Genomic DNA, 27550 nt, shown 5'->3' with positions numbered 1-27550 from the left:
TTGGCCTCCAGCATTTTCAGGTTTGGACTCGCGCATAACGTTATTTTCCCGGGTGCCTCACAAACGGCTGCACCGATCGCTGCACTGCTGCACCGATCAGCTGCACCGATCGGACAAAGACCTTTTATAAGGACATGGGTTGAATCCCTGCTTGAGAGAATGCCAACCCCCTCCCCACCATCACGGTTGTCTCTCCAACTCACAATCCCACGATATATGCGGAAAGGACGACCCAAAACCAATTATCTTCTTTTGATTCGTATATAAACATCATTAAAAGTAAATAATGACCTCGGCCAAAGTTCAAATGACGTGAGTATAATCTCTACATGAGAGAATTCCACATAGCTATTTGGGCGGTGTATACACTAACAGATCGCTGTCTCCATCGATCTTGCCAAGGCAGTAACACCTATCGGCTCAAAATCCTTTTAGCTGTTGACTTGGTAGTTTTTGCAATGAAGGAAACATTAACAATGTTGTTAAAAGTTTATTTTGTGATTAATTTGTGATTGGAGTTATGTTGTTTGGAATGAAAAAAGAGATATCGAGTTCAAGTAAATGACGACATGCCGTGATGGTTTCTACTTTCGGAACGTGAACTTTGTGGATCGCCATATGCAGATTCGCCACGGACCAACAATCGATGTTTCTGTATGTGAACGTACCCGTTTGTTTGCGAACGGGTACGTTTTTCATGGAAATCCTTCACAAACTTGCTGTCCATGTTTGACGTGCGACTGAGGGTACGACACTACTACAGGAATGTGGAATTTATTGGTTTCATGCTTTAGCATATGCCGTATCTGCATTGCCTGTTTGCTTCTGGCCTCCCACACGTGCGTAGAACGGGTATCTCACTAGTATATATAAATAATCGTTTTGGCCCCATCTTTCAATGGTGAAGAATCACTGAACATTCTCAGATCTGGATCCAAATCTTCACCAAAATCTAATCATTTCGTCCTTGTCACACACCCAACCTGTCCATCAAGTTTCGTTTGAATCCAACCATACTTTTTGAGATATCTGACAGACAAACAAAGAAAGACGTTGTGGATCAAAATTTATAATCTTAATCAAAGCTCAGGTCAATCGGATAAAACTGATTTTAAAAGTTTGACCTTGAGTTGACCTTTGTCTGTTTGACCTCAAAAATAATTGGTTTCCCAATTCAGTGACAATGTAAATCCTGTTCAATTTTCAAGTCAATCGGATGAAAAATGATTCTTGAAATTTGACCTCAAGATGACCTTCGACCTCAAAATCAATAGGTTTCTGAGTTGCGACTCCCTCGACAAGTTGGTAAAGTTTCATAACAATCGGTTTAGAATTGTGACCTGTCGGCGATGGTTGACAGAAAACAAAAAACAAGACAGAATAACAAAGGAGGGTAACAAAGGAGCCAGACAGAAAGGGGTGAAAATATAACCTCCATCTACCTTCATAGAGGTAATTCTTTGTGGTTGGGAGGGGGGAGGGAGAGAGGAGCGAAATTGCTTCAGATTTAAAATGCTTTCTTATTGAAGTGAAAATATCCACCAATCGAGACAAACATTAACAAAAATCCATAAACCCGCATCAAAACAAGAGTGGTGGAAACCCAGCACGTGTGCTGTTTGTACCCGTCCACGACTGAACTGTGAGTTCTTTATAAATTTTGAGTGCACAAACCATGGTATAAATCTCGGCAATGCTTTAATGGTGAATATCCCATTCCAGCTTTAACGGACTTTTTAGGCCAACTCGTTATTCATATTTTATACAAATGAGAGATTTACTCAATCTTTACATGCGGCAGCTTACGACAGGTGCAGTAGATATTTATTTGCAAGAGTATATAAAGATCCCTCGAAATTAATAAAAAGCAACAATGCAAAGATTGACAAATCCTTGTGCAGGTAAAGTAACAATATTTAAAAAAAAAAGAAGTTATTAATGGTTAAAATCATAGTGCTTTGTATCAAAACATGCCTCTTCTTGGATCAATCATAGATAAGAATGGTAACTGGCAATGTGAGCGATACCTTTGCCTTCTCGATGACATTGGAAAACTCCCCGATCCACAGGTAACAATGTTGAGGACAAATGAGCAGGAAACAATCACCACTATTGAGGGAGGTCGCTTTCGGTTCCACCAACCGCGTCTGCACATGCCGACGGCCTGCAACCGTCACACAACTCATGAGCTCCTCATATCATAACACTATCTTCCCAAACATACAGTCTGGTTAAGGAAGGTTGGATTCTTTTTCTGTGGAGAATTTTCTTTACTTCTACATTTAGTCTCGCCCAGAAGGCGATGTGAGGCTATTGCAATGCAACAGTCTGTCTGTCTTTCTGTATATTTATGTCTCTGTGTATGTCTGTGTATGTATGTGTCTGCATGTGTGTCTGCATGTGTGTCTGCATGTGTGTCTGCATGTGTGTCTGCATGTGTGTCTGCATGTGTGTCTGTATGTGTGTCTGTATGTGTGTCTGTATGTGTGTCTGTATGTGTGTCTGTATGTGTGTCTGTATGTGTGTCTGTATGTGTGTCTGTATGCGTGTGCGCCTGTCTGTATGCGTGTGCGCCTGTCTGTATGCGTGTGCGCCTGTCTGTATGCGTGTGCGCCTGTCTGTATGCGTGTGCGCCTGTCTGTATGCGTGTGCGCCTGTCTGTATGCGTGTGCGCCTGTCTGTATGCGTGTGCGCCTGTCTGTATGCGTGTGCGCCTGTCTGTATGCGTGTGCGCCTGTCTGTATGCGTGTGCGCCTGTCTGTATGCGTGTGCGCCTGTCTGTATGCGTGTGCGCCTGTCTGTATGCGTGTGCGCCTGTCTGTATGCGTGTGCGCCTGTCTGTATGCGTGTGCGCCTGTCTGTATGCGTGTGCGCCTGTCTGTATGCGTGTGCGCCTGTCTGTATGCGTGTGCACCTGTCTGTATGCGTGTGCACCTGTCTGTATGCATGTGCACCTGTCTGTATGCATGTGCACCTGTCTGTATGCATGTGCACCTGTCTGTATGCATGTGCACCTGTCTGTATGCGTGTGCACCTGTCTGTATGCGTGTGCACCTGTCTGTATGCGTGTGCACCTGTCTGTATGCGTGTGCACCTGTCTGTATGTGTGTGCGTGTGCGTCTGTGTGTTTGCGTGCGTGTGCGTCTGCGTGTGTGTGCGTGTCTGTGTATGCGTGCGCGTGTCTGTGTGTGTGCGTCTGTGTGTGTGCATCTGTGTGTGTGCGTCTGTGTGTGTGTCTGTGTGTGTGTGTGTGTGTGTGTGTGTGTGTGTCTGTATATGTGTGTGCCTGTATGTGTGTGTATGTATGTCTGTGTGTGCATGTGTTTGTGTGTCTTTATGTGTGTGTGTGTGTGTGTGTGTGTGTGTGTGTGTGTGTGTGTGCGTCTGTGCGCGCGTGGGTCTGTGCGCGCGTGGGTCTGTGCGCGCGTGGGTCTGTGCGCGCGTGGGTCTGTGCGCGCGTGCGTCTGTCTGTGCGCGCGTGCGTCTGTCTGTGCGCGCGTGCATCTGTCTGTGCACGCGTGCGTCTGTCTGTCTGTGCGCGCGTGCGTCTGTCTGTGCGCGCGTGCGTCTGTGTGTGTGCATCTGTGTGTGTGCATCTGTGTGTGTGCGTCTGTGTGTGTGCGTCTGTGTGTGTGCGTCTGTGTGTGTGCGTCTGTGTGTGTGCGTCTGTGTGTGTGCGTCTGTGTGTGTGCGTCTGTGTGTGTCTGTATATGTGTGTGTGTGTGTCTGTATATATGTGTGCCTGTATGTGTGTGTGTATGTGTCTGTGTGTGCATGTGTTTGTGTGTCTTTATGTGTGTGTGTGTGTGTGTGTGTGTCTCTGTGTGTGTGTGTGTGTGTCTCTGTGTGTGTGTGTGTGTGTCTGTGTGTGTGTGTGTGTGTGCGTGCGTCTGTGTGTCTGTGTGTGTATGTGTGTGTGCATGTGTCTGTCTTTGGTTGTTATCTCCAAATGCAGGTTTCAGAAGGTGGAACAAAGCCCTCCCAGATCTCAAAGTATCCACCTTGGTGTGTGCGTGCACGTCAGTTGTTTTGCCTACTATCTCCACAAGTGGGTGCCTGTGTATGTCTGTGTCTATATTTTTGCTTTAAAAATGGTTCCCTGCAACCACTTGTCTGATTCATGCAAAACATTAAACATAGGAGCGACTTCCCGTGGTGAATATTTTGTTGCCAACTCTAATGTCATAGGTCACATGGTATGGCAGCCATATTGGATTAAAGAAAAAAGAGTTGGACATCATTTTCTCAAATTGCTCAACTAAAAAAAAAAGAAACTTGGTATATGTCATCAACTCCACATAGGGTATATCGGGTGATAACGATGATGTCATTGGTGAAGTTGTATTCCAGCCATTGGTCGAATTGAAAGACACATGAAAGCCAGGTTGGAGTTTGCAAAAAAGCACCTAAAGGACTCTCAGACTGTGAGAAACAAGATTCTGTGGGCTTTCATGTGTCTTTCACTGAGGAGAGGCTTCCGTCTGGCCACTCTGCCATAAAGCCCAGATCGGTGGAGTGTTACAGTGATGGTTGTCCTTCTGGAAGTTTCTCCCATCTCCACACAGGATCGCTGGAGCTCAGCCAGAGTGACCATCGGGTTCTTGGTCACCTCCACTACCAAGGCCCTTCTCCCCCGATTGCTCAGTTTGGCTGGGCGGCCAGCTCTCGGAAGAGTCCTGGTTGTTCCAAACTTCTTCCATTTAAGAATTATGGAGGCCACTGTGCTCTTGGGAACCCTCAATGCAGCAGAAATTTTTTTGTAGGCTTCCCCAGATCTGTGCCGTGACACAATCCTGTCTCTGAGCTCTGCAGGCAGTTCCTTCGACCTCATGGCTTGGTTTTTGCTCTGATATGCATCGTCAGCTGTGAGACCTTATATAGACAGGTGTGTGCCTTTCCAAATCATGTCCAATCAATTGAATTTACCACAGGTGGACTCGAATCAAGGTGTAGAAACATCTCAAAGATGATCAAGAGAAATGGGAGGCACCTGAGCTAAATTTAAAGTGTCATCGCAAAGGGTATGAATACTTATGTCAATGTGAGATTTCAGTTTTTTCTTTTTAATAAATTTGCAAAACTTTCTAAAATCCTGTTTTCTCTTTGTTATTATGGGGTATTGAGTGTAGATTGATGAGAGAAAAAATGAATGTAAACGATTTCAGCATAAGGCTGCAACATAACATAATGTGAAAACAGTGAAGGGGTCTGAATACTTTCTGAATGCACTGTATGGGCCATAATAGCAGGACACCATAACAGTAGAGTGTTCATTTAATGATGGTATGGTTATGTGTGTGGGGGTAGGCAATGAAATACCGTAGTCGAGGTAGAATTGTATAGAATAGCGTGCTCCGTATGCCGTGAATCCACGTCAATGTATTTAAGTTAGGGCCGGATGTCCGTGTAAGTGTTATGTGTCTCCATGCGAGGGGTGGAGCTGTGCTAATTAGTTAGGACATATGGACAAATTCCTAGTGTGCAATTACCCTTGTGACTTCTCCCTTCGTTCTTATAAAGTACACTTGGCCAGCCATGTGATCGGCACGTAATTGCAAATAACATCATCGCTGATGATACCCAGACATGACTACACCACCTAGCCGAATCATCTCGATGGGCGCCAAGTGTGGCCGTGAGGCCACGCCCCGAAGATCGATTAGTTAAAGAATGATGAGGTGAGCGAGTGGCGCTTGGTGATTGGAGCACGGGTGACATCAGAGAGAACGTTCGAGACAGTCTGAGTAAAAAGGAAAAGCACCGCCATTTTCTCTTTATCTTGGCCCGGGCTCTTGGCATGAGCAGTCGCACTTCCTGCTCTCTCTGTTCCTCGCACGAAGGTCGCATTTTGCATTCTCTCTTGTGCTGGGTTTCATCGCTAGCAGTCGCACTCTCTCTCTTTCCTGGGCTTGATCACAAGCGGTTGCACTTCCCTGTCTCTCTCTGTTCTGGTGTTGGTGAAAGTGGCCGCATATTTTCCCTCTCTTTGGTGCTGGCTTTGTGACGGCTGCGCGTGGAGTGGTGCGCGCTTGTAAAGTAAAGCATGCTGTCCCCGCCCATGCAGGTAAGGACCTCGCTACCCTTGCTAGTGGTGGAGCCCGGTGGATCGCACCATCAGAGGAGGAGGGAGTTTGGCCGTCACTCCGTGGGTCGGTGGCTACTACGGGCACAACTGCGCACCATCTTGTGCGGTGGTTCCACGACTGGTCAAGGACGCCAGACGGAGTATCGGCCAATGCACCACACCACCGTTTATCTTTATTTTATCATCCCCTTGTGTTGTATACGAGTCCGTATGGAGGGCCCCTCATTTAGGAATTCAGTACCTTACCTTTTGTTATTCTGGCATTTATTTTCATCAAACCATTATTTGTTGCATTTTAATTGTTGTATTGTCGATTTGCCTGTCTTGTACGTTTATTTGTTGTGGGTATCGGATAACCCCCCCATGTGCAGTCCGCCCGTGCAGGTAAGGACCTCGCTACCCTCTACCTCCCCCCCTCCCCCCACCACCCACACGTGCAAAACATACCGCCATCAATTGGTCATCTGTCACCCTGAGGTCTTCACTACAGGATAGACGCGACAGTATTATTGTTCAGAATGAACGCGTGAGGCGAGACTATGCACTTTACTGATTGCTGTTCCAGTTTAATAAGTCTTTCTCATGTACAAATCCTTTATGATCTGTTGGATTGTATATTTGCTTGTTTATTTATCCTCTTCGTATCATTAGACACATTAGGCCAGAGACTCAGTTTCTTGGCTAGGGTTGCAATGCAATCCTGAAGGAATCACCATTTTGATGCAGGATACTTGCCCGAGAGCATGAGTTTGGATCTTGTTCAGGGTGCCGGAGATTAATCACCTGCTCTTTGTGAAGGACACACCGTGGGATCTTAACGTCTACCAACTAATACCGACAGAGGGATCACCCAGCTGAACGCCCATCCGAGGTACGGTGCACAGATTGATGCCTCATCCTACCTACGAAATACCAAGATGAGTTTATAGCTGGGCCGAGATTCCATGCCAGCCACTTCAGAGGGTGGTGTGCATATCTCTAAGCTGGGGTATCCTACCAACCTAGAAGTTAAATCAACATCTTCATTATGCAGACACAAGGCTAATCAATTGCAGCAAAAACTCAAACGTGTTTGTACCTTTAACTTTCAGTAGCATCAGAGACTTGTATGGCAAAGCACTGTTGTTCGAGCTTGGCTGGGAGCCTGACGTCTTCCTCAAACTCACACGACTGAAGTCTTCTCGACTGGCAAGGCCAGCCAGTGCACAATCCGCAAGTCGTGAGTGCTTTGCCACTATCAACAGGAAATAAAGCATTGAAAGCAATATTTTAAAACACTGTTTCAGCTGAATTTCACTTCGGACATTTACAAATTTGTGTATTTTTAAAACAAAACATTATTTCAACAATTGAGCCACAGAGAAGTAAACCGAGCGAACCATCAAAATACACAATGTGAGAAAAGGGGGCATAAGTTCCCCAAACCCCAAAAAGAAAAAAATCCCATTCAACTCCAACTCAACAAACATCAGTATCAGCCTCAAACTTTTTTGGTGAAAACTGCCACAAGCACCAAAGGTGTAGACATTGTAAGATCCATTTAATACCGTGCGCTTAACTGAATTTAGAACGAGATGTGTGATTAGCCGGTTTATCTCTTAGGGACTGAATTGGAACCGTAAATGTTTGGCTGGAAGTTTCCCTCTTCTCTGCACCAGATTATTCAAGGTAACTCACTCCTTTCTGCATGGATGCGGTTGCGCTCAAGCGTCGCTACGTTGAGTCGAGTCTCAACATATTCGGCTCGTAGGTCTCCTCGCTGTGCCAGTGCCCTCAGAGGGTTACGTGAAGCCCCGGCCTTGCGCGAAGGCCGCACCGAGCGGCGATGGGCAGCCGAGGCGGATGATAGTGGGCTGGGGGATTCAGAAGTCTTATTTGATTATTGGTAAAAGTAACAACAAAAATGGTCAAGGTGACTACCAAGCAAAATAAATAGTGACAGTAGTTGATGGCCTCACAATCGATCATAAATCGCTCGTAATTTAGCAAGCCCCACCTTAGTGTGCTGCTGATTAGGGAATTGAAGTCTTCTTGCAAGATCTCCTGGCTGCAGGAGGTTATGGTTGCATCATTAGAACCATAAAATTGCACAAACGTGTCGTCGTCGATCTGTGGTACCTCCTTCACCACTTCATCTGTTACTCGCACAAGTACCTCACGTGGACTCGCTGCAACAAAGTAGAGTCAGACAAGGACACAAATTCATTTAATAGAGCTTCAACTTGTAATCTCGAGAAAATATGTTTGTTTGTTATCAGACATCACAGCAAACATGTCTCATGCGTGCTGAAATGAAAAAATATATGACAGGATATATCAGGGAAGCAGAGTTATTTAAGGTGTTGAAGTATGCCCTTCCTCACTTTTGTTGTTAATCTTATCCAGAAAAGACTCCAGTTTGTCAAGCTTCTTGTCCGATTCTGTCGAGCTTTTCACCTCAATCTCTGGTGGAGTAATGCAAGCAAAGCAGCAAGTTTTTATAATAAGGGTTAAAACTAAAACAAAATCAGCGAACCATAGTGTATGAATAAAATAAAAACATTAGGTGTAAATAAATTCACCACATGGTACAGTTATGGCCGAGACATCATGTATGAACTACAAAAATATGCGAGAACACAAATAATTTTGATTCCTAAGTTCTGTAAACCGAGCGAATCTCAATAGAACATGTCGCTATCAAATTGATGACAGGAATAAATAAATAAATAAATAAAATCAACATTGCTCACTAATGACCTTTGGGAAAAAGTTGATAACTCCCCCTTACCGCTGCACTTCCCCAATCCTCATATGATCTACCAGTCCAGACTTTGTGGTTTAACTCTTAATGATTACGAGGAAATTTGTAGTGGTGCATTATTAAAATGAATATCCCAATTAAACAAACAAAACAAACAAGTGGTCCGTACTTGCAAAATCAAACGCCGTGACCTTGCCCTTTGGACCTCAAAAGCAATAGCCTTCTAGCTTTTGATTGGTGAACCAATTCTGTGACACAAAATTAATATGCAAATTATGTTCAAATTTCAAGCCAATTGGTTGAAAATTGACAATTTTGTGACTTTGACCTTCTGACCTTTTTCACCTCAAATCAATAAAGGTTCTAGTTTTTGACTAGCTCTACCGGGTGGTTGAGTTTCGTGTAGATCGGTGTAGAATTGCGACCTGTAGACAATTGACTGGCAGACAGAACATATATAGTAACAAAAGCAAATAACAATCATAACAAAGAGCACAACATAACATAACTGATGATTTTCAAACATTTTCAACACAACACAATGTAATGATCCTTAATATAGTGCTGATGATGTTGGATAGAGCTCATGTAAGTGCTCTACTGCATTTATTCCTAAATCCACACAGTCATTTCATCAAATGATTTATCCGATTCCTTTTCCTAAACACATGTACAACTGAAGGAAAAAAATACCAATGTGGTTAAAATTGTCAAGGAATGAGAAACACTGCAAAACGATGTCAGCTAAATGTGTTAGGCCAGTGGGGGTAGGGATCGAGGGTTGCAGATTGACACTTTTCAGAGAAAAGCTAATCTAGATGAATAAGGAAGAGGAAGAAGCTGTGAAAATGATGAGAGTATATGCCTGTAAACTCTGGGCCCCACCGTTCTCAGGTTTGCAGATGGCCGGTTCAAAGCTGCGGTTGCGGAGCTGAGGCTGGGTTGGTGTCGGGCTGGGCATGGCCGCCACCAAGCCTGATGCAAAGGAATGTAAGGAAACAGAATAAAATTGTCATACTTAAAGTGCAAAATAATTGCTCAAAGTTATAGCATATTGCTTCTGCCCAATATATTTTATTGTCCAATGAATATCATTGAATCATTTCACTGCAAATACCGTGCTTTCCGATTGACCAGAAATGAGTACGAGACTTGATTACAGCATCCTTCATTTAAAGTCTGCACTAAGTAACAAATTTGTTCAATATTTAAAAGTTCACAAAACCCAGGCAGTATGTGAAGTTCAGTATGCATTTTCACTTCCAGTTCACCGATGGCGATTGGTTCACCGAGCTGTTACAAAGGAAGCCTTGGCCCTTGCTTTTAGCTAGTTGTGGATCTTTGGTGAAGAGCATGATGTAATTGTAAATACCACCTTTCAACAGTCCAATTTCCAACAACCATGTTTTTTTAAAATCTGAACTGTACAGGGTATTTTTGACATTAGTGATGCTGTGGATTATAAAGAAATTGCCCACAAGCACGCACTTAAGATTTATAAAATGATTTATGTTTGATGCTAAAAAAAAGTCCACATCGAACAAGTTATGACTAACAAAGCACAGGATATCTGTGCATCTATTGAACAAAGGATTTTTCACAAGTGTTATTCGTAAATCACATTTCCTGGAATTCATATCATTAGGAGTTTCTGGAACTTGTTCCTGTCCCATGGGCCTCATGAGAAAACCCCAACAAAGGGAACCAATCACATATACAATTTACCATCGAGTTGAACCATGGAGTCCGGTGCATCAAATCTCATCAAGCCTGTCATATATAATTCAAACATTACATTCAGCACAAACTTGCTTGATCGTCTATCTTGTTTATTGAGCTTGTTATGAGCTCTATCTATGCCTTGACAGGATCGAAAGTAAACACATGGAAAAGAAAAATCATGTAAGGAGAATATAGACAGATCGAATAAAGACGCACGCATACACTCGTGGACTCTTCACACATCTTTTTTGGTGCTTCTGACAGAAGGAAGCAGTACAAATAAAGAGGTTAAGGGTTAAAATAATTGGAGAAAACCTTTTGCATATGGCATCAAATAGTCACAATTCCTATCAGCAGTACACAGTCAAAAAGTTCAGCACAACGTAACAAAGACATTCTGCACACAAGGAGTTATACAAGGAAGCCCGACGAAGGAGGAGGCCATCCGGCCCATAATGCTTACGCATTTCCACCAATATCCAAGTACCCCTCTCTCCTCAATGCTTCCAGGTGCTTATCCAACTTCAAGTTTTGGCCACCACTACCCACCCCTCCAAGGAGACTATTCCATGCATTAACTACCTTCTGAGTGAAAGGCCCTTGCCTTAATGTTGTCCCAACTCTCCTCTTCTTCACTCTCAAGCTATTGCCCTTGGTCCTATTGCTGACTATTCTGCTGTAAAACTCATTATCTTAAACATCTCCATCAGATCTGCATGCAATCACCTCCTTTATAATAGACTAGCTGAATGCAACCGGCGTTGCCCGGGTTCTTTTTGAATGAATTTAATCTTCTGTACATAGGTCTTACTACTATAATTCAGCTTTTACTCGCGGCCGTAGAAGATTGACTACTATAATTCAGCTCAGCTTTTAATTGCGAAATGGGCCCAGCCCAGCCGAGGCGGCCTCGCCACCCAGCATATAAACCTTCCTGGGATCCGTCCAGACATTTTTTGTTTCAGAGGTTTCCTCCTAACTTTCACCGTTCAGGAGATTAGCGCATGCAGACAAACAAACAAACAAACAAACAAAAACTTTCTTTTATATATATATTGTTATGGATATGAGGATTGTGTTTTTTTATTGTGTTTTTTATTATTATTGCTTTATTCTGGACCCTCCTCACTCCAGTGTTGTATAAAGGTCAAAGGGCGTTCCCGTAGTTAATTCCATAAAGCATACACGTTAGCCAATCATAGATTTCCCCCTTGTTGATAGTTATATCTTTATTATGTGTATTAGGGTAAGGCCTTGTCTTCCATTAAGATGACACTCCATTGCACCAAGTGAAACAAGATAGATCCCCTTTCATTCCCATTCCCAAAATCTCCATTTCCAGCTACATCCCCTCCAAGTCTCCATTGCCAACCGCACTGGGCAGTTTGCCAGGTTTGTTACAGCGGTGGGTTGCTGATTTCGCCCCAAAGCCGCCATTAAGCATGTGCTCAGCACGGGGAAGAAGGGCGTGCCCGCCCATCGTCATCAAGGGCGGAGCCAGAGGGCCGTGCCGACCAATCAGGGCCGAGGCGAGCTGACCGATGGGCGTGTCCTGAAGGCCGGCGGCTTGATCGCCGAAGGCGCTATAAAAGCGCGCGCGCAAGAAGCAAGGTTGTTGTGGAGTTGTGGAGTTGTTGAGTTGTTGAGCTGAGTGGTTGGACCAGATGAGCTTTTACAGAAGTGGTTGGACCAGATGAGCTTTGACAAGACGAGAGAGACGGGCCCTAAAAAGAGCACGCGACGTCCACACAGCCGCAGCCGCAGTAGCAGCCACAGCAGCAACAACAGCAGCTTGGGGCCTGGACGGCAGTTTTGAGCAGGGCCGCGAAGGAACGGCGGCTGCGAAACGCGCCGATCGTGCTGCAGGACCCGTTGGACCTTCCTCTCCCTCCAGCCATCCACCTCCTGCCTTTCCATCCTTTTGTGTACGTGAGTTTGTTCTGTGTGTCTTGTCCCTGGTTATTAATTAAGTTTGTATAAGCTAGCGTTGCACTGTATCTCTGAATTCTTCTGTAAATTATTTTCTTATCTTTCCTTCTTCCTTGGTTACTTTTGGTTGTAAATAGTAAATAAATTATATTCGTATTCCTTACCCTTTGTCTTTCTTCTTCTTCACATCCTTCGCTTTAGTCTTTTCCCCATTGAATATCTGTGGCGCGATCCGGCCAACGTTCAGGAATCGGGTTAGTCGGGGTAACTGTTCGGCCGCGGTGCCATCCGCTCAGCAAACCAACATCTTATCCGCGGTCCGTAACAATATATATATATAGAAGATAAAGTGCAGTCTCTTTCAGCAGTCTGTTCCTCATAACTAGATTTAGCTAGTCCATGATGAATCTACCGGTAATTGCTCTGTACTGGACCTTTTCCATGACAGCTATGTCCTTTCTTAAAAGTGATGACCAAAGCTGAACACAATATTCCAGTGAGTATCACATGCAACAGCATCACATTAGACAGGAGTGATAAATTGTTTTCTAAAGTACTCAAAATCCTGACCTTTTCTGAACATTCGACCTTCCACAGTGAATTGGACCGAATCGTTGGCAGCACCTTGTCCACGAGCTCTCCAGCCAGCTTCACTCTCCTCAATTTGTGCCTTGCGTTCAGAGATGGAAAGTTTGAGATCCACTTGTGGCCCATTTCGCTGCAAACCACAGCAGCGGTTGGGGAAGTTAGGGCAACAATTAATGAGACAAAGCAGTACTCAGCATTGTGATAACAAAGCCAATGTTCTGGTCTTCTGCAGGTGTGGACAAGCAAGTTCCGCTTCAAGTGACTCGAGTCCACAGCTAAGAATGCCATTCTGTATTGTCCCATGCACCTGTCATTTGTTATCTGCACCGATAGATGTAATTTTACTTTGTATGTGTGTGCTGGTCCTGGTCCAGGTCCAGTTCAAGGCCCCGGGCACATGTGCTACGGGTTCTGCAGCATTATATGAGAATTGTATCTCCATACATGTTTATCTCTCGCCCTCCTTCCGACACATTGCAGTAGTGTTGCTGATTTACAATCACATGTGTAAAGTCCAAACCTCTTAAAGTGCCAGCAGGAGTCTTTAAATATTTTTGGTCTTAATGGTTAAATACCAGAGGCCATTTACACATAATTATAGACAGATAGAACAGAATAATATTACAGGAGATTAACTCAGGAATAATAGGGAGGAGGTGCTGGGATTAGCTCTGTGGTCTGGACTGACCAGGTCAAAAAAACCATTTCTGCACTGGCTTTAATGGTAAATCCCTGGGGGAGGAGGAGGGGGGGGGGGGTGAAAATTGGTAATGGTCTCTTAAAGACACCGGTGGAATTAACAATTCCGACAGGGGAGCCTGGCAGATTAATGTATATTTGGCAATTTTCTCTATTTTCCAGGAATTGCAAGGAGTTTCAAGGAGTGTGCGGACCCTGATCTGATCTTCTCTCCCGATCCACGATCTCTTCGAACCATGACAGATAAGTATAGAATTTAAAAATTAGTAAATAAAACAGCCACACGCATCCCTCTTCAAGTTTCTATTTTTCTGTCTATACTCCCTCTCCTCTAATCTACTCGAATCTACTCCTCTGCTAGCTGTTTGTTTGTGTTTGCAAAGTTTGAGTCATTAACCCTTACAAATAAGCATTTCTGAAAGTAAAATGTTGAAATAAAGCTCATTGTACATATAGAAAACAGCATATATCATGCCTTGCAATTAACATCAATGCACAGTTATCAAGTGCAATTCGCACAGAAAAACGAGACGAGTCACAAGTTGTAACATGCTCACTGCTCAAGCTTGTCAGCGAACAAGTGAACAGCTGATACTGCCAAACGTGCCAACAAGTCACTCATTAAATGTTGGTGTTGCTTGCACAAAGTAATCTTCTTGTCAAAGGTAAATTGCAATGACACAGAATGACTTGTGCAATCATCCTCACATGCCCTCAAACAGGTATCATTAATGATGGTGGTCATTTAGTCACACAGATGAGCTCATTGGTTAAAAGGGTAATCACAAAGGTTAAAGGTTAGATTTATTTGTAATCAGGCAGTGACATTCACAACATTCCCCCCTCCCTCCCCACGTGTTAATCACCTTGCATCGCTCACTTGACTGAAATACAATAGGCCTCAGACATGAAGCTAGTTCAGCAAATCAACTGAAACTTGTAATGCGTGACAGTTTTGCTGTGGTTCATCATGCGCTTGTAAATGTGTTTTAATCATGTTAGTATATTGTTCAATGAAGTAAAGAAAAATAGTAGCAGGAAAGAATAATCAGAAACTAAATTGGGTCTCAAAGAACGACCCACTGTTTTCCATATTGAAAACATTAGCCTTGGCCTTGTGTCAATATAGATATAGCTCAGGTTTTGTGAATCGAGGATCTGCTGCTCACCTGTTCGGAAACAGAAGAGCATTTATAGTCTGTGTCAATGGAAGAGGCACCAGGGGTGAAGACAGAGGAAAAGATTGGCTCCTGAAGAACCAGGAAAAAGAAAAGGGAAAAAGGAAAAGGCCTCGACAATAGAAATAACATGGAGACGAATGTACTTTTGATTTGCAAAGTTAGCTTCAAGAAACTGACATCTTGTAGATTCTTGACAGACATGAAAAAAAGGAAAAACCATTCCATGTTGGATTCAAAACACGATATTTACCTCTGCCACCCAAGGTGGACAGAGGTTATGGTTTCATCACGATCTGTGAGCAGGATGTCTCAAAAAGTTATGGATGGATTCGGATGAAACTTGGTGGACAGGTTGGGTGTGTGACAAAGACAAATCGATTCGACTTTGGTGAACATCCGAATCTAGTTATGATCATTTTTTTATTTTACAAGCGATTCTTCAACAGAGATGGGGTCAAAAACAATCTATAGGACAATATTTCACAAAGTTGTAGACGGATTATGACAAAACTTGGTGGATGAGTTGGGTTAGTAACAATAAGCCGATTAGATTTTGGTTCAGGTCTGGATCCAGATGTGACCTATCAGTGGGATGCAAAACGTAAACTGTTCACCTGGCGGCAGTATGCGCTCTGCCCAGTGCCGTTCTGGTTATACATGCAATTGCTGCCTCATCAGTCAAAGACTCCCAATGTTGATGCTATAATCCACACCCCCATCTTCACTCCACTCCACTCCACTCCACTCCACCCCCAAAAATAAAATAAAACGACTAGCAATGTCTGAAGTCATGACGGAATGTATTTGATCAGTGGAGGTGCGTCCTTCAAAATGAACTACACGTATCCGATCAGGTCCAAGCAAGCAGCACTTACCAGCAGCTGCACAGGTTCTGCATTGTCAGCTATCTTGGGAGGCTGCACCGGGAAAAACCGGCAAGATAGAAGGCCAGGTGGGTGGTAAAAACAAGTAGCAATACAGGAACAATAAATACAGAGGAGACAGCAGAGAGTTCAAGATGAAAGCAATGTGGAAAATTTGATGACAAAAGCTCAAATGGTAAACTAGAAAGCATCTCGAAATGCAAGCGGCCAGCATAAGGAAACATGGAAGCAATTACAAAACGCGGCTGTCGCACACTGCTAATCAAGAATATATGTACGGTACTTACTATGACTTACTCAAATACATATGGACGGACGGACGGACGGACGGACGGACACACACACACACACACACACACACACACACACACACACACACACACACACACACACACACACACACACACACACACACACACACACACACACACACACTGCCTTGTGGGAAGACAGGCTAATAATTAAATTGATTAATAAGTAGACAAGATATTTTAGATACAAGACCATATTTCTTGTTTAAGTTTGGTATACTGTACATTCTGTTACAGACCAGGGTGTCTTGAAAGTGATTCGATTAAACCAATCACAATCACATCACATTTCATCACCACTTTGCCTTGTGGGGAATCTGGAGCATCATTCCACGATCATCAAATTCTCAATAAGGGTTCATAACGTTTCCACCTCATTCCAGAAAGTACCAGTTTTCTCTCTTTCTTTATGCCATTTCCCATTAATTTGGAGATCGGTGGCTTGTAGAGCGAGCATGCATTGCACTTGGCCCAAGTCTTTCATGAAGAGGCTGCGGTCAGACATGACGTTCCTGTACCGTGATGTAGCCTGACTCCTTACAGCTCACACAATACAAACATTTCATTCAGTCAAACCAGCAGCAAATTAAAAAATAAATAATACAGGGATTGGTATCTCGTATGTTTACAAAATATATGACCAGTTTTTAAAAAAGTAAAAGGAAAGTGTGTTACTAATCTATCCTAAACTAGCAACAAATACATTTTGCTCATATAAGAAAATAGTGCAGGGCCTACCACGCTTGGTCTGATGCCAGTTGGCACCTGTCAAACATTTGAGTGGATGCTGAATTTGAGGCCAAACATCAATTGTGTAGAACAAAATGTCATTGCCAAAGTTTCTGTGTTTGTATTCCTCGATTTCGGTTGACATTGCATTCGTGCACGTACTTTAATCGTACTGTACGATGGGGGAGTCTGGCTTCCCCTTCCAAAACATTTCAGCCAAAAAACCACTTTCAGTATAATGGCATCAGGAAACTCAGCCAGTGCTGGAATGCCTCTGGTTCCAAACTACATTCAAAAGGAAGAACACCGTACCGAGTTGTACTTGGATGGAACAATTCCTTCAATTGTGGAAAAGCTTTCATAATCCCTCCTGGTGGGGCCCGTTTATCAAGTTTTACAGGTCAAAACAAGACAAGGCCACAGTGTCACGCGGTGCAGGTGAAGAGGCCCCATAATTAACGCTAAAGAAAAGCATTAGTTAACCTTGCACTGAAGTGCAAGATTGGCTCATTGTCGAATGAGGATATGGTATTAAGGGATAGTTTGAAAGTGAAAATGATTACAAATTCCCATCAATTATACAATGGGCCGGCCGCTGTGATTGTGGATTGGCCCATTTGTTTGTATCAACATAGTCAAAGGATAGTTGTACAAGAGCATTTTGCCGCACAATTTAGATGCCTCTATGGTTTCCATATTACGTCGGTTGCAGTAAACACTCAGATGAAATCAGGAAACAATCCATACAGCTGGCAGACCCCATGGTACCCATGGTATGGTGGAGGATTTCAAAAGAGCGAGTACTTTGGCTGAAGAATACCTTCCAGTCTGCTGTATTACTAGGCCACAGCCTGTTACATGAGGATACAGTGAGTAATGGCGAGTGTGTAGTATTGTGGTTGAAACCACACTCCACTACTCAAAGGCTAAATGCCCTTCCAGAGAGAAAGGGAAAATATTTCAGAGCATTCAAAGTAAGCAAGCAAGGTGGTTCACATCAAACAAAAGTCAAACAAAGCAGCAAAGAATATCTGGCAAAATTGTGCCCCCTCGTGTCCTCTCCCCATAAGCACCAAGGCAGGCCTCTGCTGATTATACACTGCTCGGGCTTGTTGCGTCTGTTTGGGTCAATTGTTATTCACGATGACGATGAAAGACCCCAAAAATATAACAATATATCGAATAATTGTGTTGATACCGGATCATATGTCATGATCCTGGGACCAGATTCCTGTTGTTGTAATTGTTGTTGTACTCTTTTCCTACTCTCGCCAGACTCAATAAAGTGGCAGTGAGACTTGGCACGATCATGGTGTAGGGTCACTGAATACGATCGCAACATGGTGTCAGAAGTTCAGAAGCCACGTACTGTATGAACTCGGCAAAGTGAATACGTTTAAACCACCGGAAACTTTCTCCTTTACAACGGGGAATGTGGTGGAGAATTGGAGGCACTGGGAGCAGCTTTTTCGGACGTATCATGCTGCTGGGGTCGAGCTTGTCCAAAAGTCAAGGAAAACGCAAGTCGCCATTGTGCTGCACTGTGCTGGCGCAGAAGCGCAGGATATTCAAAAGAACTTCATATTTTCGGAAGAGGAGGATCCCGATGATTGGGAAGTGGTTCTCCAGAAGTTTCATACATACTGTGAGCCCGGACAGAACGAGGTATTTGAAAGATACAAGTTCTGGCAACGTGGTCAGCGCGACGGGGAGACTGTTGACAACTGGGTCAAGGAGGCGAGCAAAACTCAGCTTCAAGCTATGTCCTCCAGTCAGCACTCTGCACAGGTACATGCTGTGTATTGGCACAAAGCGAAAAGAGAAGGAATCAGGAAGCAGACAGAACCATGAGTCAGGGGCATAAAAGCTGATAGCAGTCATAGCCATAAGCAAGGGGGTAACTGTGGAAAATGTGGTATGCAACACCCAGCACGTAACTGCCCAGCTTATGGCAAGCTTTGTCGAATCTGTAACAAGCCAAATCACTTTCAGACACAGTGTCGCTCTAAGAGGAGGGTGAAGGAAAAAGGAACTGTCCATGTGGTTGAACAGGAGTCGTATGACAATGACACAGATCTGTTCATTGGGACAGTAACATCAGCACCAGCTCAGACAGCTGTGTCTCACTCAGAAGGACAAAGTGACTGGATCGTGATGGTAGTGATAAACAGATTCCAGGTACGCTTCAAGCTTGATACTGGAGCTGACACCACTATTATAAGTAATAGGGACTATCAGCGTCTGCAGCCCAAGCCACGTCTGAGGCGGAGCCCAGTGACTCTGAAAGCATACAATGGCAAACCCATACCTAATCTAGGTATATGCTGCGTGCAGCTTGAGCGCAAGGGGCAGTCATTCACTATCAACGTGGAAGTTGTTCCTGATGGCCAGCCTGCACTACTGGGGCACCAAGATTGTCTCAGATTGGGTCTTGTGAAAAGGGTGTACATACACGGTACCCACAAAGTCCTTATGCTCACAGTCAAGAGCAACTACACTCAGGGAGCAGGTGCAACAGACGCACCCATTACTGTTTACTGGAAGAGGATACCTTCCGGGTGTGCACTCGATTCAACTGCGTGAGGACACAAAACCAGTCATCCAAGCACCAAGGCGTGTGCCTTTTGCCTGCCGGGAGAAGCTCCGAGCAGAGCTCGACAGACAAGAGCAAGAAGGATTTATCAAGAAGGTCAGTGAGCCTACAGAGTGGGTAAACTCACTTGTCATAATAGAAAAGGCGAATGGGAAAATAAGGTTGCGCATTGACCCCAAAGCCTTGAATGAAGAGATTCAAAGAGAGCACTTCCAGCTGCCCACCAAAGAGGAAATATTGAGTGAGCTTGCGGGAGCTCAGTTCTTCACGAAGATGGATGCAGCAGCATCGTTCCATCAAATCAAATTAGATGAGCACTCATCAAAATTGACAACCTTCAATACTCCATGTGGGCGATATCGTTATCTTCACATGCCTATGGGTATCTCGTCTGCTCCAGAAGCGTTTCACAAGAAACTTTGCCAGCTACTGGAATATTTGCCAGGTTGTCGAGTATTCATAGATGATTTGATTGTGTGGGGGCGCACAGCTGAGGAACATGATGCACGGTTGGAGGCAGTACTGGATCGCTTAGTGGATGTGGGACTTCGCCTCAACCTGGATAAGTGTTATTTCAGGCAGACTGAGATGATGTATCTTGGAGATCGAATAACAGTGCAGGGAGTGCAACCGGATCCAGCTAAGGTGGAGGCAATCACCAAGATGCCCACACCCTCGGACAGAGATGCATTGCGAAGAGCACTTGGGATGGTGACATACGTCGTACATGTGAGGACCTTTCAGAACTAAAAGAAAAGGAAACCATACGTGTGAGGAACAACGGCCGTTGAGATGACCGAGGCCGAATAGTGCGGATGGTGGGTCCCAGATCATATGAGGTGGAGCTTGATGATGGACGAATCTTTCGAAGAAACAGGCGACATCTCTTGACAAGGAGTGTTTCCCAGTGCAGGATAGGTGGCCTTTGATTGAGGAGAAGTTGTAGACTGCTGAGGAGCTGGAACAGCGACCACCACAAGGAGAGCAAACAGGACCAGCCACCCAACCGATGCCAGCACAACATCAGGTGCAGGAGCAAATGCCTGTACCAGCTCTGAGACAGTACTCGGATCTCCAATAAGCCTGCCAGACTAATTGAAGAGATACAAAGTTATCATCCTACTAATAAGTGCAGTGTTAATTAACACAAAGATGACTGCCATTTTAATAACCTGGTAAATTAGCTTAGAATTATATTTGCCAATTGAAGTGAATTATATTGTTTTGATTTGAATTGAATGCTCAACACTATCGAAAGAAGCATTGCCATATTGTTTCATCATAATTCTTGTTTACCTTTGATATCCCAGCAATATTTGCTAAAAGGGAAAGATGTGTTGACACCGGATCATATGTCATGATCCTGGGGCCAACTTCCTGTTGTAATTGTTGTTGTACTCTTTTCCTACTCTCGCGAGATTCAATAAAGCGGCAGTGAGACTTGGCACAATAATGGCATAGGGTCACTGAATACGATCGCAACAATAATAATAGGAAGGTTTAATCAATCCCATCAGAGTGCACTGTAATCAAGAGTTGCGTTACGTAATCAAGAGTTAGGTTACACAAATTACTAAAAAAAAATAGCGTTACATAATTCTGGGACGGCTTCATATTGGGGTTAAGCAATCTTGATCATGTGACAAATCAGCTCGTTTTGATTTAATCGTGGGGAGGGTGACATGGATTGGATAAGAGGTGTCGAGTTAATTTTCTTAGTAATGCATTAAATGTTTTCCCAATCGTGCCGTTAATCTTTAAGAGTGCTTTAAATTCACGTTTCCCAATCGGCCTGTTACTGGATTTTGTTGCCGGTTGTGACCACAGTGCAGTCATTCCTTTCTTTCCTGAGAGTTTGCTTCTGTACCCAGCTTGTCCACCCATTGTATTCTCTCCTACCCACATCCCTCGATCCTAGTGGAATTTTTTTTTTAAAATTCTGTCCTGTATTGGTAGCCACCTTGGATTTTGGCCCAGACAAACCAATCTTCTTCTCTAGAACTATATTATAATGATCTCCATGAAATTTCAGACAGTTCAAGTACTCCTCGGCAGTATTAAAGTGCGAGCTTGAAACTTCTGCACTACAAACTTTGGAAGCTCGCTATTGATCAAATACGTTACGTAATCACAAAACAATGAAATTTAACAAAATAAGCAGTTTACTCAATGTAGTTTGGCCCACTGATGCTGAATGGGCCTCAAAAAGTAACAATCTACATTTCTTTTTCCTGTTAACGATGGATTTGGCTCCATTTTCCCAGAAAATGTACAAATGGGGATCCATGTGTGACAGATTCGGATTGCTTGGACTTTAATATAATGTAGCTCTCCTCAAGAGGAATAAGTTTTAAAATTTCAACATGATTGGTTGTATGGTCTGGAAGTTAGAAGTCGTTATTGCTGGAAGAATATGAAACGCAACACTTTTTCTTCTCAGGCCATGTAACGGATTGTGCCACTGCCATTTTTCGGATTTATTTCCTTTAAAAATCATCTCTCTGCAATCGTTGGACCGATTGACAGGAAATTTTCACCATAGGAGCGTCTCAGCCTGAAGAATATTTCAATGGTAATTATGACGTCACAGGTCACGTGGTACGGGCAACATCTTGGAAAAACAGAAAAACTTTGCACCTCTATATCTCCAAAAGCGCTGCACAGAAAAACTTGAGACATGTCTCAATTTAAAGTATTCCCCATGCAGAACAAGCATTCTGAGTTTTGTGCTGCAATACATGGCCCCGACCGGCAGTCGGTCGTCCGGAAAACTGTTGGGGAAATTACCAAAGTTCAAAGTGCCATAACTTTGTCAAAAATGATCGAAACTTCGTGAAGTTCGAACGTGATCTGTAACTTATCATGAGGAAACCATGTACCAAGTTTTAAATCATTAGCATTACGAGTTTAGAAAAAAAAGTCCGGAAAACTGTTCTTTGCGTGACTGACGGACAGGCGGACAGACTGACTGACAGACGGAGGGACGGAGTGCAAACATATAGTCCCCTCCAGTGTACACCGGTAGGGGACCAATAATATATGCGAATGATGATGTCATAGGGTCCTCCATTATGACGTCATCATTCTACAGGTAAAACACTTCACCCGATCAGGGTGAAATTTCTTGAGCATCATCTGGGTATAAATTGATGCAGAAATTTTTTATAATGACGTCGTAGTTCACGTGGTTCGGCCGCCATATTGTTTTAAGTGAAAAGCCTGAAAAACCACTAAAATCCCATTTTCTCCAAAACGACTGAACAGATCGAGGCCAAAATTTGCAGGCTGAATCGCATACCCATGACAAACAAAAAGTTTAGCGAGCATGACGTCATAAGTCACATGGTTTAGGACCTAAGACATTTTTAAGCATAAACCTTTAAAACCTAACTCCTCCCTCATTTTTGATCATATCGAATGGCAACTTCACAATTATGTTCCCCATGTCAGCATGCTAAAATGCCCTTTTGGAATTTGCGATAGCTCACAGGGAATAGCAGCAATAAATAATTAAACGAAAATATGTTTAAAAAAAATTCTATCTCTTGAACCGCTTCATTGATCGACGTGAAACTTTATAACATAGGTTTCATTATGATGAAAGTGTGGTTGTATCAAATTGGGGTTGTATCAAAGCGTGTCTGATGAAAGCGTGTCCAATGAAAGCAGGGTTTTATCAAAGCAAGGTTATATGAAAGCGGGGTTGTATCAAAGTGTGTCTGATGAAAGCGGGGTTGTATCAAAGTGGGGTTGTATCAAAGTGTGTCTGATGAAAGCAGGGTTGTATCAAAGTGGGGTTGTATCAAAGTGTGTCTGATGAAAGCGGGGTTGTATCAAAGTGTGTCTGATGAAAGCGGGGTTGTATCAAAGTGTGTCTGATGAAAGCGGGGTTGTATCAAAGTGGGGTTGCATTCAAGCGGGATTGCACCCAAGCGGGGTTGTATCAATGTGGGGTTGTATGAAAGCGGAATGGCGGAGGAAACCCGTCATCACTGCCAACAGTTATAAAGTGGCAGTTCTAGTTATAATTATTATTATTCGCGCTTTCGGCTTCGGTTGCCAGGTTTTACGCTTCCCTTTCCACAACTTTTCCATATTCTACCACATTTGAGAAATAAACAGCAGTACATTTTCACATCAAAATATTTCACTCAATATTTGCAATAATTTTCATGAAATGACCGATCATTTATCGGGGACATTTATTAATATTTTGGAGGAGGGAGGAAGTAGAAAGATTTAAAATATATATTTTGAAGACAAGTAGTATGTTGGATCCTTAAAAATTTGAAGTCCTGAGATCCATTGGCATAGTGAGGGGAAGAGTGGGGCAGGGGTGCGGGGTTTTTTGGGGCCGGCAAAATTGTTTCCTCGATGACCTATCTACACTTCTGAGGACCTTTTTCCCATGGCGCATTAGAACACCAGGACATTGTGGGTGGGAGCACAGGGAGAGGTTGAACTGTGCAAATGGCCCCACCGTCTGTGCGCTGGCCAATGGTTGTGGCCAACGTTGTGCCGGAGAGAGGAAACTGGCAAAAAGGAGCGCTGGGCATGCTGGGAAACTAACTCAAAAATGAAACTCTGCCGCCTCTGCATCTCATTGACTAATTCCCATCTGGGAAGGACAAGCTGTCAGTGACGGTGATGTTGGTAAACTGCAAACATGTGTTTGTTTTCGCTCATCAGGTGTTTCATCCATGCTCCCACACACACACCACGCACTCCCATATCAAAATATAATTTCCAAAAGTTTTGATATTTACAAACGGTGAAGTGAGTTTCCAACACTCGATGAGCTGCAAGCACGCAAGCACGCAAGCACGCAAGCACGATGCAGTTGTTGCTGCATGGTTCTACTTGTATGAAATATCCAAAGCTCTGGAGCATCACCTTCGTGATGGTAACGCCAAGACACAGAATATGCTCAGATGCAGCTATTCTGTTGAATGACCAACATTTTCTCACTGTACATTTATTATTTTGGAAGCTGGTGCCAACTGAGATGAATGACATGCAAAACATTCTCCAAACAGCTGGGTGAGTGCTAGATGCCTTTGCTGCCAAGTCCGGGGCCCTTGTTTGATTTTTTTTTTTTTTTTTTCCAAAATAAGCAGGATGAACATTGTACATCGTAGTGGAGGAAAAAATGAAGGTGCCAATTTTTGTGAACAAATGGGAATCTTCACAAAGCAGCGGATGAAGAGGAAGAAGAGAATGCCTAAGATAAGACATTATGCACACAGGTCTCTTATTGCAATCTCAAAAGTAAATGGGAGCAGTATGAAATATTGGATCGGCTGAAAGAGGAAACAACCTGACGCACACATCAGGTTAGTGACATGAACCTTAAGTTTGGGTTTCGGACGTCATTTACCTGATGGACACATCCAATGACCACAACATTACCATGAAAATACACCAGCTCACTGACACGTGCAATGATATCATCACCAGCGAGTTATAGAGGGAGATTCATAGTCTTCATCGACACATAAAAATGTATGAGGAAACCACTGGGAAGGAAACGGTGGAATGGAAGACACAGGTAATCTAGCCATCCTCTCCATTGAACATGAACTAGCTGAGTTAATCGACTTAAAAGTTGTGATAGACAAGTGTGCCTCACTGACGGCTAGGTAGAGGTGAACCACAGTCACAACAACCACTGCACTCTTAGTCGGTAGGCCAATGACCATTTAGAAAGGTGGACATTTGAGATCTCATCCCGAGCGTCATTTCCCTCGATACGCCATTGCTGAGATCAGAGTCCCTGCCAAAGCCCATGCATGCATAGATTATAGCGACTCAAGTCCTATATCAAGGCCTAATACTTAACCTCAGAGGAATATTAGGCCTGTACATACAAACTAATGGATGAGCTTGGGCTCTTCACTCATGGAGAATATACGTGGAAATTGCAAAGAATGCTTCACATATTGTCACGCCCACATGATAACAAAGCGAGGTTTGTGACTGTGGGAAGCTTTTACCATACAGTATTGTCAAATTAATTTTCAGATGCCAGATATAACCTGTGCTTCTGAATCCATGAGCAGGATAATAGATCTTCAGTTTGTCCATGAGCAGGATAAGTGTGAATCCCATTGGCACATCCGAATCACTAATGAAGCAATGGTAGTGGTAACAGGATTATTTCAGCATCTACTTTCAGAGTGGAAAAATAGCTCCGTTGGTAGTGTGCTCATCAACAACCTGTATAGTTAATGTTTGCTTGATGATGGGGTTGGATCCAACTCAGGGTCGGCGTCATGGGGGGGGGCATTCGCGGGCCATGCCCCCCCAAATGAGTTATTGTGCCCCCCCCCCCCCCCACAGGCCAAGCCTTTGGCACCAAACTTTGCGTTTTATTAATTAATTTATATTTATCATATTAAAAGTGAACATCTTTTTGCTAAATGAAATGAAATAAAAACAAAAATAAGAAAAGAAAAAAACACACCCTGTTGGTCATATTTGCATCAGCTCACATTTGAGGAAGTAGTATGCTCACTGACGAGGAGTTTAATAAGGTGTGGGACATGGCCACGGCTGCCAGCGCATCACTGAGACCCGCGATCCCCAAACGGAGACGCAAAGCGAACACAAATATGGATGAGTATGTCGTTATGGGAACTACAGGACACAGGGATGATGACGAAAAAACAGAACTTCAGAGACTGGACTACAACACTATTGATTCAGTGCTTGGAGAGATGGATCACAGATTCAGCGAGCAGAACTCACACTTGGCTAGTGCACTTGTTGCACTGAATCCAGAAAGTGATACATTTCTTGATGTAAAGGCTGTGAAGCATATTATGGACCTGTCACGATCACCTATAATTGAGACAGAGTACAACATGCATTTTAAGGCCATTTTCCCTGCTAGAGCGGGGGTTAGCCTTGCGGTCCCCATGACAATCTTCTCCATTTTGCCCTATTTTCTGCATCTCTCCTTGTTAACCCCCTTGCCCGCATTTCTTCTTCCACCATCTTTAGCCAAGTCTTTCTCGGTCTTTGCCGTCCTCTACTTCCTTCTACATTCATTTCCATCACTCTTCTCAACCAGTCACTTTCATCCTTCCTCAACACATGACCAAACCATCTCAACCTGTTCCTCTTCACAGCATCAATCACAGGCTCTATTTCCATCATCTTTTGCAATTCATCATTTGTCTTCCTCTCTCTCCACGATACTCGGCACATCCACCGAACCATTCGCATTTCCACCCTTTCCAGCCTCCGTTGCTGCTCTACATTCATGACCCATGTCTCGCTCCCATAAATCATAACACTTCTCACACATGCAGCATACACCTTTCCCTTCAGCTTCAACGACACTCCCCTCCTCATCAGCACGCCGCTCAGTTCCCGAAACTACTTCCATGCACATCTCACTCCAGCAACCATTGCCGCGTCTGATCCACCTTCTCCATTCAGCATGTCTCCGAGGTAGCAAAATGTTTTCACACCTTCCAGCTTCACGCCGTCTCCAAGATCCAACTCAACATTTCCTCCATCTGCAGCTCCCTCTGTGCACACCTTACATTTGAATGTAGCTGCCACACTGGTTAATGACCCTCTCAGACCACTACATTTTTGATGAACCCACTCAGCGCACATTGTACATTGAATGGAGTTCACTCCGACACCCTTCCTGCACACAGCACATGGCCACTTCCCAGTTCTTTCCACCTCACCACATGCTTTACCACTTGCCATCACCTTCGTCTTTCCTATATTCACCTTCAGACCTTTTGTCTCCATACATTCCTTCCACTTGTTGATCTTTTCCTTTAGTCCATCCAATACTTTCCGCAATCAACACCAGATCATCTGCATACAACAACTCCCACGGTAAACCCTCCTTTACGTTCTGAGCCAGCACCTCCATCACAGCTACAAATAGTAGTGGACTTAGTACCGACCCCTGATGCACTCCCACCTTCACCTCAAACTCACCACCGTTCCCGTCCTTCGTCCTTACAGCTGTGCGCGCTCTTTTGTACATTGCCATCACTACTCTGATCAACCATTCCTCCACTTCTAACTTCCTCAATGCCCATGTCAATACTTCGCGTGG

At 43.8% G+C, this 27550-nt stretch overlaps 1 protein-coding gene across 4 annotated transcripts in view; it reads right to left on the bottom strand.

Annotated features, from left to right (window-relative positions):
* Positions 1–27550, bottom strand: part of LOC137434099 (supervillin) — a 203458-nt gene that overhangs the window by 30447 nt on the left and 145461 nt on the right. For 2 of the 4 annotated variants that reach the window (XM_078785767.1, XM_078785768.1), the window contains 8 exons: positions 15823–15864; positions 13050–13197; positions 9714–9803; positions 8449–8529; positions 8082–8253; positions 7763–7938; positions 7164–7319; positions 2028–2164 (listed from right to left, as the gene is read on the bottom strand). In XM_078785767.1, the coding sequence (XP_078641893.1) occupies positions 2028–2164; positions 7164–7319; positions 7763–7938; positions 8082–8253; positions 8449–8529; positions 9714–9803; positions 13050–13197; positions 15823–15864 (1002 nt within the window). The remainder of the gene's footprint in view (positions 1–2027; positions 2165–7163; positions 7320–7762; positions 7939–8081; positions 8254–8448; positions 8530–9713; positions 9804–13049; positions 13198–15822; positions 15865–27550) is intronic. The other 2 variants (XM_078785769.1, XM_068126771.2) reach the window with 1 other exon arrangement.

Source organism: Myxine glutinosa, chromosome 10 (genome assembly GCF_964187855.1).
Source record: "Myxine glutinosa chromosome 10, kmMyxGlut1.1, whole genome shotgun sequence".
Taxonomy (NCBI): Eukaryota; Metazoa; Chordata; class Myxini; order Myxiniformes; family Myxinidae; genus Myxine; species Myxine glutinosa.
Note: the sequence above shows the minus strand (reverse complement) of the source record. Positions and strands in the feature narration are given on the sequence as shown.